Source organism: Carcharhinus amblyrhynchos, chromosome 14 (genome assembly GCF_965287045.1).
Source record: "Carcharhinus amblyrhynchos chromosome 14, sCarAmb.v2.hapA, whole genome shotgun sequence".
NCBI lineage: Eukaryota > Metazoa > Chordata > Chondrichthyes > Carcharhiniformes > Carcharhinidae > Carcharhinus > Carcharhinus amblyrhynchos.
Window position 1 is genome coordinate 58,315,917 of NC_137337.1, and position 15,230 is coordinate 58,331,146.

Genomic DNA, 15,230 nt, shown 5'->3' on the forward strand with positions numbered 1-15,230 from the left:
ATTGGTTTCACCTTTGTTGCACAACAGTGTGGCCTTTAACTTTTTGACCTGCTGACCCCAACAGTCTGATAAGTACAATCGTTGATGAATGTGAATGTCAAACAGTGTGAAGGTTACCAATTAGCCAATGATAATGCGTCAGATATTTTGGGTTGTAATGTAATGTTGGACTGCTTACAATACAGCAGCTAGGGCACTTGCTTTCTCGAGCATTGTTATTCAAACTTGTCACACAAATCTCCAGCTCTGGCCTCTTGTCCATCCCATACAGCTCCATCTCTGGTGGCTGTTGTGCAGTTTTTGAGGTCCTAATTATTGGAATAGCCTCTTAATCCTCTCTACCTTGTCATCCTTTCAGGCACTGATGAAAACCTATCTATTGGACCCAACGCTAACGTGGTTTGATGTCAAATTTTGCAGCATTACCCTTCTGTGAACAGCCTTGGGGCATTTTATACAAACTTAATGTCAGAAACAGGCCATTTGGCCCAATGATCCAATTTTTTTTCTTCCCCTCCTCTGCACAAGCCTCCTCCAATTCTCCTTCATCTCACTCTCTCAGTATATCCCTCATTCCCTTTCTTCCCTTGCTTATTCAGCTTCCTATTAAAGGCATCAATATAATTCACCTCCACTACTCTCTGTAGTAATGAGTGCTATATTCTAAGCACTTTCTGGATAAGTTTTCTCACATTCCTGATTTGAGTTATTTGTGCCTGTCTTGTGCCTCTAACTTTCATTTCCCCACAGGTGGAAACATCATCTTTTCTACTTCATAAAGTCCCTTCATTTTTAAGAACTCTATCAAGTTATCTTTCAGGGAACAGGACTGCAACATGTTCATTCTTTCCTGATCAGTATAGTTTCCCTGTTCTGGTTGCATATTCCCAAATCTTTTTGTACATAGCTCAGTGCCTCTATCTCTCCTTTTCTGATAGGGAAACCATTTATTGGGACAGCAAAAATTGTGTGTTGTACACTACAAGACTGTTGGTATTCTCCCTCCCTCCCACGCAGTCAGACAAGCTGACTCATTCACAATTCATCCCATGGATTTTTGACTCTGGCTGTTTTGCAGTACTGGGGAGTCACCTACTGGTGACCTCATTTTGAAAAAAAATTTGAAAATAAAAATAAAAATGTGGCAATTCTGGCTAATTGTAAACTCTTTGCTCTGGTGTAGGAAGGTACCCATTTGTATTTGAATCCTTCCGTGGCTTTGCCCTTTCTCTCTCTCTCTCTCTCTCTCTCTCTGTCATCTCCAATTTTGAGAACTCTTCTTCCAACTCTTTCCTCCTGTACATCCCACATTATAGGAAGGATGTGGAGGCTTTGGAGAGGGTGCAGAGGAGGTTTACCAGGATGTTGCCTGGTATGGAAGGGAGGTCCTATGAGGAGAGACTGAGGGATTTGAGGTTGTTTTCGTTAGAAAGAAGGCGGTTAAGAGGGGACCTTATTGAAACATATAAGATGATTAGAGGTTTAGATAGGGTGGACAGTGATAGCCTTTTTCCTCGGATGGAGAAAGCTAGCACGAGGGGGCATAGCTTTAAATTAAGGGGTGGTAGTTATAGGACGGATGTCAGAGGTAGGTTCTTTACCCAGAGGGTGGTGAGGGATTGGAATGTCCTGCCTGCTGCAGTTGTAGATGTGCCTAGTTTGGGGGCGTTTAAGAGATCCGTGGATAGGTTTATGGATGGAAAGGCATTGGTTTAGGTTAGAGGGTCATTGCTTTTTAATTGGTCGGCGCAACATTGTGGGCCGAAGGGCCTGTTCTGCGCATTAATGTTCTATGTTCTATCCCCTATTTCCTTTGCTTCATCGTTGAGGGCTGTGCTTTCAAGCACCTCGGCCTCAAGTTTTTGGAATTCTCTCTCTAAACCTCTTACCCTCCCTCCTTTTAAGACTTTCATGGAAAATGACTTTGTTGACTAAACATTTGGTTAAATATCCAAATATTGCTTTTTTAAAAAAAAATTCATCCAAGGGTGTTGCAGGCTGGCCAGCATTTATTGCCCATCTCTAGTTGCCCTTGAGAATGTGGTGGTGAGTCGCCTTTTTGAACTCTGTGGTTCAGTGTAAAACGCAGCTTAAGAATTCTCATGTGCAGTTCCTTGAGAAGTTTAGGAAGTAAAGGTGCCACATGAATGCAAGTTGTGTATTTTTGATGTTTGCCTGCCTCACTGTCTCTGTTGAAGGTTCCAAGTGCGCTATCTCCTCTCTGCTACCTCAACTAAGCAGCTGTCCTCTGCCTGTGAGCTTAGCTAGTGAGTGCAGGCTATTTGGCCAGGTGGGAGAGTCAGCTTAGTTGGATTCTGTTTTCACCTGCTGTCCAATAGGAATTCCTGGATGTTTCTCTGGAACAGGAATCGTAGCTGATTCTTTGTCTCTCTCCAGCTCCCCGCCATCCGGGTCAGTATATCCGAATCGACTTAAGGCAGCAACACAAGCAAATAAAAATCTCAGGCATGCTAACCTTTTGAGTGAGAAGGTTCTAGGCTCAAATCCCAATTCAGAGAGAGGCCATAATCCAGGCCGACACTCCAGTGCAGAACTAATTGTGCTGTCGGGATTTCTGAGGATCGGGGATGTAGGACTGAGCATCGAGCTTTGGGTGCGTTTTGCAATGAATTAAGTAAAATTGATAAAGTATTGAGCTTTCTCTCCTCCCTGGTGATTGCTAAATACTTTTGGTTAACAAGTGTTGATGTTTTTGGCTTTCTAGAGAATGCAAATTGGTGAGAAATTGCACAGTATCTGTGGAGTGGAACACCAGACCCATGTGGAGTGTAGTTGCGGGGACCCTAGGTTATGGTTCACAAGGAAGTCAAAATCCCACCTGAGGACGGTTTCTTCCAGCGTAATTGAGCTCAGCACATTATCAATTTTACTTAATTCATTGCAAAACACACCCAAAGCTTGATGCTCACAATTAGAGCCCCAAAAAAGACAAAGATGATGGCACTACTGAGTTTGTTGAAAAGAAAGACATGCATTTAAGTAGCTCCTTTCGCATCATAAAATCCGGCTGATACTCCAGTGAAGTACTGAAGGAACGCTGGGCTGTTGGAGGTCCTGTCTTTTACAAAGAACAAAAACAGCCTGGGAAACAGGCCCTTCAGCCCAACGAGCCCATGCTGCCATTTTAACATGACCAGTTCCCCCCTCCACCCATGACCCTTATCTATGCTTATGGCATTCCACATTGAGGGAAAATTTTGGAGTGGACATTAAATCGAGGCTGTACCTGGAGAAAAGACCATAATGCTATTTATGGGAGTTTGCTTTATGCAAAGCAGCTGCGTCTCCCACATTGCAATAGTGACAACACTTCATAAGTGCTCGTTAGCCAAAAAGCACTTTTAGACATTCAGAGATTGTAAAAGGCACTAAGCACAAGCCTTTCTTTAAAAGGTGCTGCTTGTAAGCACAGCCTCCACCTGTTCCTTTACCCACACTTCAGAAAAAGACTGATTTCTGTGTTGCCTTTCATGACCTTTGAACATCCTGAGGTGTTTGTTTCACAATCAGTCAAGTTGCCTTTTGCAGGTTGTCATCGTTATATTGTCAAAAATGGGGCAGAGGTTTTGCATGGAGCAAGCTCCAAAACAGTAAGTGAAAAATAAGGCAGACCTGTGTTTGTAGTAATGTTTACTCTGGGTGGCAGTATTTTAATCAAAGGCCTATGAGCCAAGAACTCGTATGGTTATTGTTTGTTGTAATAATGAACATCAGTCTCCTTTTGTTTATAGAATTCAAACTCAAGCCCAAACCAAGGCACTTGAGTTTATTGACTTATTCAGTCTCTCAGCTCGCCTCCTATTCCACCCAGTGTCCCAACCATCCTCTATTTATATATACTCAGACAATTAATATCTATCAGCTGTTTCTCAACTGTAATAATTGACGTTAACAAACTTTAACGTAGTTCTGATCTGGCATTATTGAATGCCAGCGCAGGCTCGAGGGGCCAAGTTTTAATCATAGAATCCCTACAGGAGGCTCATTGAGCCTGCACTGATAACAATCCCCCTGACGCTAAGGGGAATTTAGCATGGCCAATCCACCTAACCAGCGCATCTTTCAGACTGTGGGAGGAAACTGGAGCACCTGGAGGAAACCTACACACTGGGAGAGCATGCAAACTCCACACAAGCTCCTGTTCTTAATTTGTATGTTCTTATGCAATTGATAACATTTAACATGCTGAAATGAGAGAGTGTAATTTTTACACCGATTTCTGGGTGGTGTTTTCGAGTGAACACTCCAGTACTTTTCAGCAGTGAAGCAGATCTCCACATTGTACTGTAAACCAAGAGTTAAACTGCACGTACAGTGAACTGGGGGTAAGCTCTATGCTGCACGTACAAGTAAGAGTTATTTTCCATCACATGTGCTACTAGCTGAGAGTTAAATTGCACATATCATTAATTAACTGCTAAGTGTTGGCTGGTTGACTAATCGAGTGGAGGCCAATGGCCAGAAGAAGTGAATCCCTGTTCCCCGTGAGTACTTCCCTCCACTTCATTCCCGTGGAATGGAATTGTGCCTTTTCGGATGAGGAAAAGCTGAGTGCCAGTGACAGGTCAGAGTGGGACTCGTGTCTCGGATTCCAAATCCTGGCTTAACTGCTGCAGCTACACTGACTTCCTGGCGCTGCAGTTTTGTTTTACAAAGTACACTGCAAACCCTTTAACTTTAAGAGTGTGTGCACGTTAGTTTGAATGTTTCAAACTACTTTTTAAGATATTACACCAGTCCTGTGGCATGGTGAAACATTCCATAGTACATGCAGGGACAGGCCACAGCAATCACATAAGCAACACTAGCTCCTCACAAATCTTTTTCCATCTGCTGGCTGAAAGAGCTTGTTGGGGAGGGTCTGGCAGCAGTTGTTGTTTTGCCTCTCGATGGGTGGAACTTTTTTTTTTCTCAACGAGGCTCAGAGCTCCCGAGACGGACTGACTGCACAGGCCGGCTGAAAGCGAAAATGCCAAGAGGGGAGACTTTTTAAAAAAAAACTACAGGACCATTTCTGTTCTTTTCCTAGTGAACCTTTCATAACAACCCCAGGCAGCAATCGGGTGTGCTGCAGTGGCAACAGGAGAGGTGATCTGAGTGTGTGGAAAATATAACGAGCAAGCCACAGGGTTTGTGATCTGGAAAGTGTTTTGCAGGAGCACGGTTCTAGGATGTTTATGACACAATCACTAATAGCTTTGCACAGTTAGTGGAACCAAATGCTTTGGCAGTCTCCATCAATATTCTGTTGTGGTTAAAATTACCCCTTTTTTTTCTTCATAAAGAGCAGAGTCAAACTGATGATGATGACACTTCTTTCTAATATTTAACCTTGATTGTTCTTCCAGGTTGGCACAATCACTCTGGGCTTCTGTGTGTGAAAAGTAACTGAAAATTACTCGCTTGGTCATCAGACGTTTTTGCCTTGGTCATTGGATATATTGGTGGAGAGCAAGTGTCCATGGTTAATGTCCAGCTTTCTGACACCACCTTTTTAAATCAGAGACTCTGAGATTCTCACCGGAAATAACGACATTCAAAGCGAGAGGCGGGTGGAGTGCTGGTGGGGTTGGTGCGGGGGTGGGGGACAGCAAAACCAAACAAAGAGACGGGACAGCAGTTACCCACCTGGATGCTGCTGTGAGCATGAACGTCCAGGCCCCGAGCAAAAGCTCAGCCAAACGGAAAGGCAAACAGATCTCGTTCTTCAGTGAGAACGCCGGCATTATTCAACCGAGCCCCCCTCTCCAAAGGAAGAACGGAATGATACGCGGTGAAGCGGAGGTCTCGAGCGGTCTGGTCAACCCGCAACCCTCCATGGTATCCGAGGCCCCTGCAAGAGTCGGGCAGTGCCAGTCTGTCAACTCTGACTTGGGAATGAATCAAGAGGGTGGTGCAGCCACAGAGAACACCATGCCCCCAAACTGGGCTGCCTCCATTCTGATCGACCATCTGCCCAAGGGAAGCCTCAACTGGAAGCCACCCTGCTCTTGGACTCAAAGCGTTGCCCCTTTCTGTGGCAGCATTGGAACAATGAGCATCATCGATTCCAATGCCTCGGGTGCCTTCGCGCACGCACTCTCAAAACCAGGGGTTACGACGCAGCTGCAGAAACAGCAACTGCAGCAGAAACCGCCACAGCACCAGCACCTCCAACAGCAGAACCAGCTGCAACAGCATAAACAGCAGCAAAAGCAGCATCAGAACCAACTGCAGCATCAGCACCACCAACAGAACCAACCGCACCAACAGAACCAACTGCAGCATCAGCACCACCAACAGAACCAACCGCAGCATCAGAACCAACCGCAGCATCACCACCAACAGAACCAACCGCAGCATCAACACCAACAACAGAACCAACCGCAGCATCAACACCAACAGCAGAACCAACCACAGCATCAGAACCACCAACAGAACCAACCGCAGCATCAGCACCAACAACAGCTGGGCCAGCTGCAGCAGCATAAACAGCAGCAAAAGCAGAACCAACCGCAACAACCCCATCACCAACAGCAGAACCAACCACAGCATCAACAGCAGAACCAAACACAACCCCAGAATCAACCGCAACATCAAGCCCAAGCCCAACTCCAGAACCAGCCCCAACACCAACAGCAGCATCAAGCCCAAGCCCAAGCCCAGAACCAACGACAAACCCAACAGCAGAACCAGCTCCAGCACCAACTCCAGAATCAACTGCACCAGCAGCAATATCAGCTCCAACACCAACTGCAGCATCCGCTCCAACACCAACAGACCCAACTGCTGCATCAACACCAACAGCAGCAAAGTCATGAAGCTTTGCCTCAACATCAGTTCTTCCAGTACTCCTACGGCCAGAGTAAGAAGCAAGAGCTGCCCCCAAAAACGGTGTTAAATGTGTTCCATCAACCTCACCAACCACCACTCCTTCCTCTTTACAGTCGGCAGGCACAAAGCGTGTGCCAACAGCACATATTCCAGCAGTTCTTCCCTCACCAGCAGCCACCTCAGTCTCTTGGTCTCCGGCGGGTTCAGATGAACCAGGACTCAGAATCATCAATGCATCAGATAGTCACAACTGCAGCTCAGTTCCAGCAACCCACTGAGGCGCAGGTCCGCAAAGGCCTTCAGAGGCCTGTCGCAGAGGACCACAAACAGAATCCCCCATCACATCAGCTGGTCCCTGAATTTCAAACGCCCTCAGCAAAGCAGGCACCATACTCTTTCAAGGAACGGAAGACAAAACCCTCCCTGTTTGAGTTGCAGAGACTTGGGAATCCGTCGGGCCCCGCGGAGAATGTCCGGCAGCACTGGCCACAAGCCTATGGGCCGGAACTGCAGAAGCTGTTGAACGTTCCGCCAAATCACTGCGTGCAGAGCCAGCTCAAACTGTTTGAGGTGGATTCGCTTCAGTCAAAGAGTGTGCAGGCAGACGAAGTGGACAGCTGGAGTCGGATTGAACAGGAGAAAATCCAGCTGTCCCAGGACAGTAAGTCTGCTCAGGTCCCGGCCCAAGAAGCTGCTTCTCAGGTTGAAGAGGCAGCTGATGGCACAGTGCAAAGTACGGCAAGGACAGGGAGAACTTCAGATGAAACTAACGGACTAGAGTCCGAGCAGGTATCCACGGTGCCCCTGTCCAGCTGGAACTCCTCAACTGAGGTAAGCATTTAACTGCTGTAGAACATTCTAATTCCCACTCTGTCTCAAAGCTGGGTCACCCCCCCCCCCCTCCCATTTTCTGCAAAAAGCTTCGACAACCCAACAACTCCTGGTCACTACCTCTCCATCCACATAGGAGGAATTTGCATTTGTATAGCACCTTTCACAACTTCTAGCCTATACCTTCTTATAGTTTCGCTTTCAAATAGCAGTGACTTTTATTTTGCTATTGACACTGACTCTGGACTGATGTTTTGTGGTGTTAATACTAACATTACCCTTTCGCAATGTGTTCCATGACATCTGTCCTTTAATCTCTACCACCCTCAGATCCTCACGTTTTTTGTTTCTCTCTCTTAACATCATTAAACCCATCATATTCCCACCTCTCTTCGGTTCTAAAGAAGAAGTCATATCGGACTTGAAATGTTAGCTCACTTTCTCTCTTCACAGATGCTGCCAGACCTGCAAAGTTTTTCCAGCACTTTCTGCTTATACCAGGGATAAGGGGACAGCTGGGGTACTGTGTGGGGATTGGGTACTAAGAGTGGTGATGTTGGCAAAAAGGAAAATGACAGAATTTGTAAACGAGGGCATTCAGAGGAACCTGGAGTTACCTCGCAGATACAGCAAGCAATTAGGAAGGCAAATGGTATGTTAACCATGAACAGAGTGGAGTACTGGAGTAAAGAAGTCTTGCTACAACTGTAGAGGGCTTTGTGAGATCACCTGGAGTATTGTGTTAAGTCGAACCTTTACCTAAAGGGGGGTATAACGAACTTCACTCGATTGGACAACCCTGTCACCAGGAATCGATGATAGATTGAGTAGATTGGTCTGGGATTTAGAAAAACGAGAGGTGATGTGATTGAAATGCTTAGGTCTAATTAGCATAAGGTAGATGTTCAGAGGTCCTTTTGCTGTGGTTCTAGAACCTTGAGTTAGAAGTTGTAGTCAGGGTAAGAGTTGGCCACTTAGGACAGAGAAGAGAAATTTCTTCATTCAGGGATGCGATCGTTTGGAATCCCAGGGGCTTGTGGATGTTGAGTTGATGAATATATTCAAGTGTGAGGTTGATAGAATATTGGGTACTGAGGGGATCAGTGAGTTTTGGGATAGGGTGTACAAGTAGAGTTGAGCTCGAAGATTAGCCATCATATTGAATGGTGGAGCAGGGTGGTGGGGCTGTATGAGCTGATTCTGTTCCTGTTGGAAATGTTGTTGAGACTCTTGCTTTTTCTTTGAATGGAAATGTTTACATCCACCCAAGATGGGCCTCAGTTTAATGTCTCATCTGAAAGATGACACCTCTGACACTGCAGTGCACCCTTGGTATTGCACTGGGAGTGTTGTGCCAGGTTACGCTGAGTTCCTGCAGTGGGTGTTGAACCTGCAACCTTCTGAGTAGGGAGAGAGCGAGATTAATTGAGCCATAATGTATTCCTTCCCTTGCCTTTGCTGGAGGGAGTGGCAGAAAGGTTGCGTGTTGGGATATTGAACCTCCTTGAATATGGCTCAGGATAGCAGTAGGTCAATCATTGCTCTTGTGGACTAAGATGTGACACTAATAAATAAACTTAACTAGATGCAAGAGCCACAGGCTTACCTCCAAAGGGCAGTGGTTTTGTCAAAGTGAGGAATAGTGTGGTGGGTTTGCCACATGGAGGATTTACTGCAAGTGAGGTTCCCTCTGTCAACGTATTATCTGAAGGGCCACAATCAGAAGAAGAACTGCAATTTGTACAGTGCCTTTCATGACTTTAGGACATTTGACAATAAATTCAAGCCTGATAGTGATCCATACCAGTGAAGGCAGATCGTGCCTTACCAGCCTGGTTGAGTTCTTTGAAGATGTGACTAAATACATTGAAGAAGGAAGAGCGGTAGATGTGGTTTTTATGGACTTCAGCAAGGTGTTTAAGGTCCCCCACGCAAGACTACTTAAGAAAGTGAGAAGGCATGGGATCCAAGGGGCTAGTGCCTTGTGGATCCAGAACTGGCTTGTCCGCAGAAGGCAGAGAGTGGTTGTAGATGGGTCTTTTTCTGCAATAAGATTGGTCACCAGTGGAGTGCCCCAGGGATCTGTTCTGGGACCCTTGCTGTTTGTCATTTTCATAAATGACCTGGATGAGGAAATGTAGGGATGGGTTGGTAAGTTTGCCGACGTCACGAATGTTGGTGGTGTTGTGGATAGTTTGGAGGGATGTCAGAAGTTGCAGCGTGATGTAGATAGGATGCAAGACTGGGCAGAGAAGTGGCAGATGGACTTCAACCCAGATAAATGTGTAGTGGTCCATTTTGGCAGGTCCAATGGGATGAAGGAGTATAATATCAAGGGTAAGACTCTTAGCAGTGTAGAGGTTCAGAAGGACCTTGGGGTCCAGGTCCATAGGACTCTTAAATCGGCCTCGCAGGTAGAGGATGTGGTTAAGAAGGCGTATGGTGTACTGGCCTTCATTAATCGAGGGATTGAGTTTAAGAGTCGGGAGATAATGCTGCAGCTTTATAAGACCCTTGTCAGACCCCACTTGGAGTACTGTGCGCAGTTCTGGTCGCCTCATTACAGGAAGGATGTGGAAGCTATTGAGAGGGTGCAGAGGAGATTTACAAGGATGTTGCCTGGATTGGGAGGCATGCCTTGTGAAGATAGGTTGAGGGAGCTTGGTCTTTTCTCCTTAGAGAGACGAAGGATAAGAAGTGACCTGATAGAGGTGTATGAGATGTTGAGTGGTATTGATCGGGTGGATTCTCAGAGCCTTCTTCCCAGGGCTGAAATGGTCACTATGAGAGGACACAGGTTTAAGGTGCTGGGGAGTAGGTACAGAGGAGATGTCAGGGGTACTTTTTCACTTGAGGGTGGTGGGAGAGTGGGATCGGCTGCCGTCGGTGGTGGTGGAGGCGGATTCGATAGGGTCTTTTAAGAGACTTCTGGATGAGTACATGGGACTTGATAGGATTGAGGGTTATAGGTAAGCCTAGTAGGTAGGGATATGATCGGCACAACTTGTGGGCCGAAGGGCCCGTTTGTGCTGTAGTTTTTCTATGTTCTATGTAATCAGTGTAGACAAGACCCTTTATGACCCTCTTGCTTCTTTGAATTGCTGGGACCAAAAACAAATTACTTTGAGAATTAAAATATTCAGCCCATCTCTCCAGGCACGTTCACTTCTGAAACACACATCCCGGCGTCTCTGCTGACAATCTCCCCACAGCGTACAGAGAACATTCAGCCTCTTTATGCTCCTGCTGGCTCTTTGAAAGAGTTTTCCAGTTAGCCCCAGTCTTTTCCCCTTAGTCCCTTATCCAGTTCCCTTTTGAAAGTTGCAATTGAATCTGCTTCCACCACACTTTCAGAAGTCTGGACCATAACTTGCAGCATTTAATAAAGAACTCCTCATCAGGTTCCTTAACATTAGAAGTATGTATAGTTTTGCAAAAAAAAAGTCCATGATTTCTCAAATGCTCCTGACGGATGGATTTCTTCTCTTTCAGCAGTTTGACATGTTAAAGTCTTAACTTCCTGTATGAACATTCCTGGGCCAATATTTAGAGTCATACATATACAGCACGGAAACAGGCCCTTTGGCCCAACTCATCCATGCTAACCTAGCTCTTTAAACTGAAATATTCCCATTTGCCTGTGTTTGGCCCATATCCCACTAAACCTTTCCTATCCACGTACTGTCCAAATGTTCTTTTAAACATTGTAATTGTACCTGCCTCTACCACCCCCTCTGGCAGCTCATTCCATATTGCACCACCCCCTGTGTGGAAAAAGTTGCTTTCAGGTCCCTTTTTAAATCTTTCCCCTCTCACCTTGAATCCATGCCCTCTAGTTTTGGACTCCCCTACCCTGGGGAAAAGATCTTCACCTTATTTATGCCCCTCATGATTTTATAAACCTCTATAAGGTTATCCCTCTTCCTAGTGCACTCAAGGGAGAAAAGTCCCACCCTCTCCTGACTCAAACCTTAGTCCCAGTAACCTCCTTGTAAATCTTTCTTGCACCCTTTCCTGATTAATAACATCTTTCCTATAGCAGGGTGACCAGAATTGTATACAGTCCAAATATGGCTTTACTATTGTCTTGTACAGTTGTAACATAATGTCCCAACTCCTGTTCTCAGTGCTTTCACTGATGAGGGAAAGTGTGCCGCTTTCTTCACCACCCTGTCTACCTATGGTATAACCTTCAAGGAACTATGCACCTGCGTCCCTCGGCCTCGCTGTCCGACAACATTCCCCAGGACCCCACCATTAACTATCTAATTCCTGCCCTGGTTTGTCTTATCAAAATGCAACACCTCGCATTTACCTGAATTAAACTCCATCAGCCATTCCTTGGCCCACTGACCCAGATAATCAAGATCCCATTATAGTCTTGGATAACCTTCACTGTTCACTGCACTATTAATTTTGGGATCATTCACAAACTCAATAACCATGCCTTCTATATTCTCAACCAAATTGTTTATATAAATGACAAATAACAATGGACCTAGAACTGATCCCTGCGACACAGGTCTTTAGTCTGGAAAAAACAGCCCTCCACCACCTCCCTCTATCTTCTACCAGCAAGCCAATTTTGTATCTAATTGGCTAGTTCTCCCTGAATCCCATGTGATCTAACCTTACTGATCAGTCTACCGTGCAGTACCTTGTTGAAGACCTTGCTGAAGTCCATGTAGACAACGTTAACCGTGCTTGCCTCATCTATTTTCTTGGTAACTCCAAATTTGTAAGACATGATTTTCCATGCACAAATCAGTCCTTGCCTTTCCATACACATATAGATCCTGTCTCTCAGAATCCCCGCCACTGATGTTAGACTTGCCCGTCTGTAGTTCCCTGGCTTTTCCTTGCCGCCTTTCTTATATAATGGCACATTTGCCTCCCTCAAGTCTTCTGGCATCTCACCTGTTGATGATACAAATTAGCTCTGCAATTTCTTCCCTAGCTTCCCATAATGTCCTTTTGATACACTTGATCAGGTCCCAGGGATTTATCTACCTTTTGTGTTTTATAACCTCCGGCACCACCTCCTTCTGTAATGTGGATGCTTTTCCTTAGCTCCTTAGCCCTTTATCCACAGTAAATACTGACAAGAAATATTCATTTAAGACCTCACCCATCTCCTGTGGCTCCACTCATAGATGACCTTATTGATCTTTAAAGAGGCCTATTCTCTCACTAGTTACTCTTTTGCCCTTAATATGTTTGTAAAATTTCTTTGGATTCCCCTTTACCATCTCTGCCAAAGCTATCTCATGTCCGCTTTTTGCCCCTCTGATTTCCTTTTTAAGTACATACTCCTCAAGAGATTCACTTGACCCCAGCTGCCTTTACCTGACATATGTTTCCTTCTTTTTATTGACCAGAACCTCAGTATCTGTAGTGTACCCTATTCCTACCAGCCTTGCCCTTCACACTAACAGGAACATGTTGGCCCTGAATTCTTGATATCTCGCTTTTGAAAGCCTCCAGCTTGCCAGATGTTCCTTTACCTGCAAACAGCCTCCCACAATCAACTTTTGAAAGTTCATGTTTAACACCATCAAAATTGGGCTTGCCCCAGTTTAGAACTTTTATTTGTGGACCAGACCTATCCTTTTCTGCAAGTATCTTAAACCTAATAGAATTATGGTCACTGGTCCCAAATGCTCCCCCACTAACACTTCAGTCACTAGCCCTGCCTTATTTCCTTGGAGGAGGTCGTATGTTGCCCCTTCGCTAGTAAGGCCATTTATATATTGACTAAGAAATCTTTCCTGAACGCACCTAACAAATTCCTTCCCAACAAGCCCTTAACACTTTGGCAGTCCCAATCTATGCTTGGAAAGTTAAAATCCCCCACAATTACAACCCTATTATTCTTGCAGCTATCTACGATCTCCCTACATATTTGCTATTCAATTTCCCACTGACTATTGTGGTTGGGTGGTGGGGGGGGAGATGCTATGGTACAATCTCATAAAAGTGATCACCCCCTTATTTCTCAGTTCCACCCACATAACCTCATTGGATGATCCCTCAGGAATATCCTCTCTCAGTACTGCCGTGATGTTTTCCCGTAATCAAAAACACAACACTCCCTCCCTTTGCCTTTCCTTCTATCCTTCCTATAGCACCTGTACCCAGGAACATTGAGCTGCCACCCTGTCCCTCCCTTAGCCATTTTGTGTAATAGCTGTGATATCCCAGTCCCATGTACCCATCTGACTTGCCTGTTAGGCCTCTTGCATTGAAATAAATGCAGTTTATGTTCAACCAGCCTCACTAAATCAGGTTATTTGTCCATTATCACATTGCTGCTTGTGAGAGCTTGCTGTGTATAAATTGGCTTTCAACTTCCAGCGTAGGCAGGAGATTACAGTCGGATTAGCCATGATCTTACTGAATGGCAGAGCAGATTCGAAGGGCCTTGTGGCCTGCTACATCTCATTTGTATGTTCTTCCCACCTCCATCTGTAAGTCTTCTGGCGTCTGTTATTTCAGCTCTTTCCAATTTCCTGACCTTGACCACCTCCCCTTCACAATGGACATTCAATCTCTTTACACCTTCAGCCTCTACAAGGTGGTTTGAGTGCTCTCTGCTTTTTCCTTGAACAGAGGCCCGAACAATCCCCATCCACCTTTCTCTGCCTGGCTCAACTTGTTCTTTCACTGAACAATTTCTCTTAACTTGTCTCACTTCCTCCAAATAAAGCATGTTGCTAAGGATACTTGCATGGATCCTAATTATCCCTGCCTTTTTCTGGGTTATGTGGAATATTCTTTGTTGCGATCCTACTCCCAGAGCTACCTCAACCGTGTTTCTTCACAGCCTGCCTACTGTAAGGATTTCATTCCATTCTCCCAGTTTCTCTGTATCACAATTCATGCAGATAACGGGAGAAGATGCAGACTCCACACAGACAGTGACCCAAGGTCAGAATCGAATCCAGGTCTCTGGAGCTGTGAGGCAGCAGTGCTAACCACCGTGCTGCCCTAAATAATTTCACTCAGTTCCATTTGATGTGCATTCTAAAAGCGTGACCCTAAGCTTTTGGCCTGACTGGCATTCCCATTTGGCACCTTGCTGTCACGCTGATTTCACTCCTCGACTTGCAACACTGTTTCAGTGAAGCTTCACACAAACTCAAGGAACGGACACTTTACAGCCTTCTAGATCACACTTGAGTTCAACAATTTCAGACCTAAACTCTGTTTATCATTTTGATTTGATTCGTTTCACCATGTGCTGGTCAAAAACTTGTGCTTCGTGCTTTTGTTTTGTTCCTTTACTACAACCACTCCTTTCACCTTTGTTCTATGGCAGCTTTACTGTATATTCTCTCCTGCCCTCTAACCTGTCCCAGGGCTTCCCTTCGGTTCTTCCTCCAATTCCCCACCTTTCAATGGCATAAAACACATCCTTCAGTACTGAAGGAGAACGATATTCAACCCAGCATATTAACTCTGTTTCTTTCTCCACAGATGCTGCCAGACTAGTTGAGTAATTCTAACATTTTTCTGTTTTTAGATTACAATGTAGAATTTGCTACCACTGAATGGTTGAGGTGACC

The 15,230-nt window shown here is 45.3% G+C and overlaps 1 protein-coding gene across 1 annotated transcript in view; it reads left to right on the plus strand.

The window, feature by feature from the left end:
- Positions 1-5,585: 5,585 nt before the first annotated feature.
- mideasb (mitotic deacetylase associated SANT domain protein b) overlaps positions 5,586-15,230 on the plus strand; it is a 35,386-nt gene continuing 25,741 nt past the window's right edge. Inside the window, exon 1 of the mRNA XM_080202949.1 lies at positions 5,586-7,665. Within this exon, the coding sequence (XP_080059075.1) occupies positions 5,668-7,665 (1,998 nt within the window). The 5' untranslated portion in view covers positions 5,586-5,667. The remainder of the gene's footprint in view (positions 7,666-15,230) is intronic.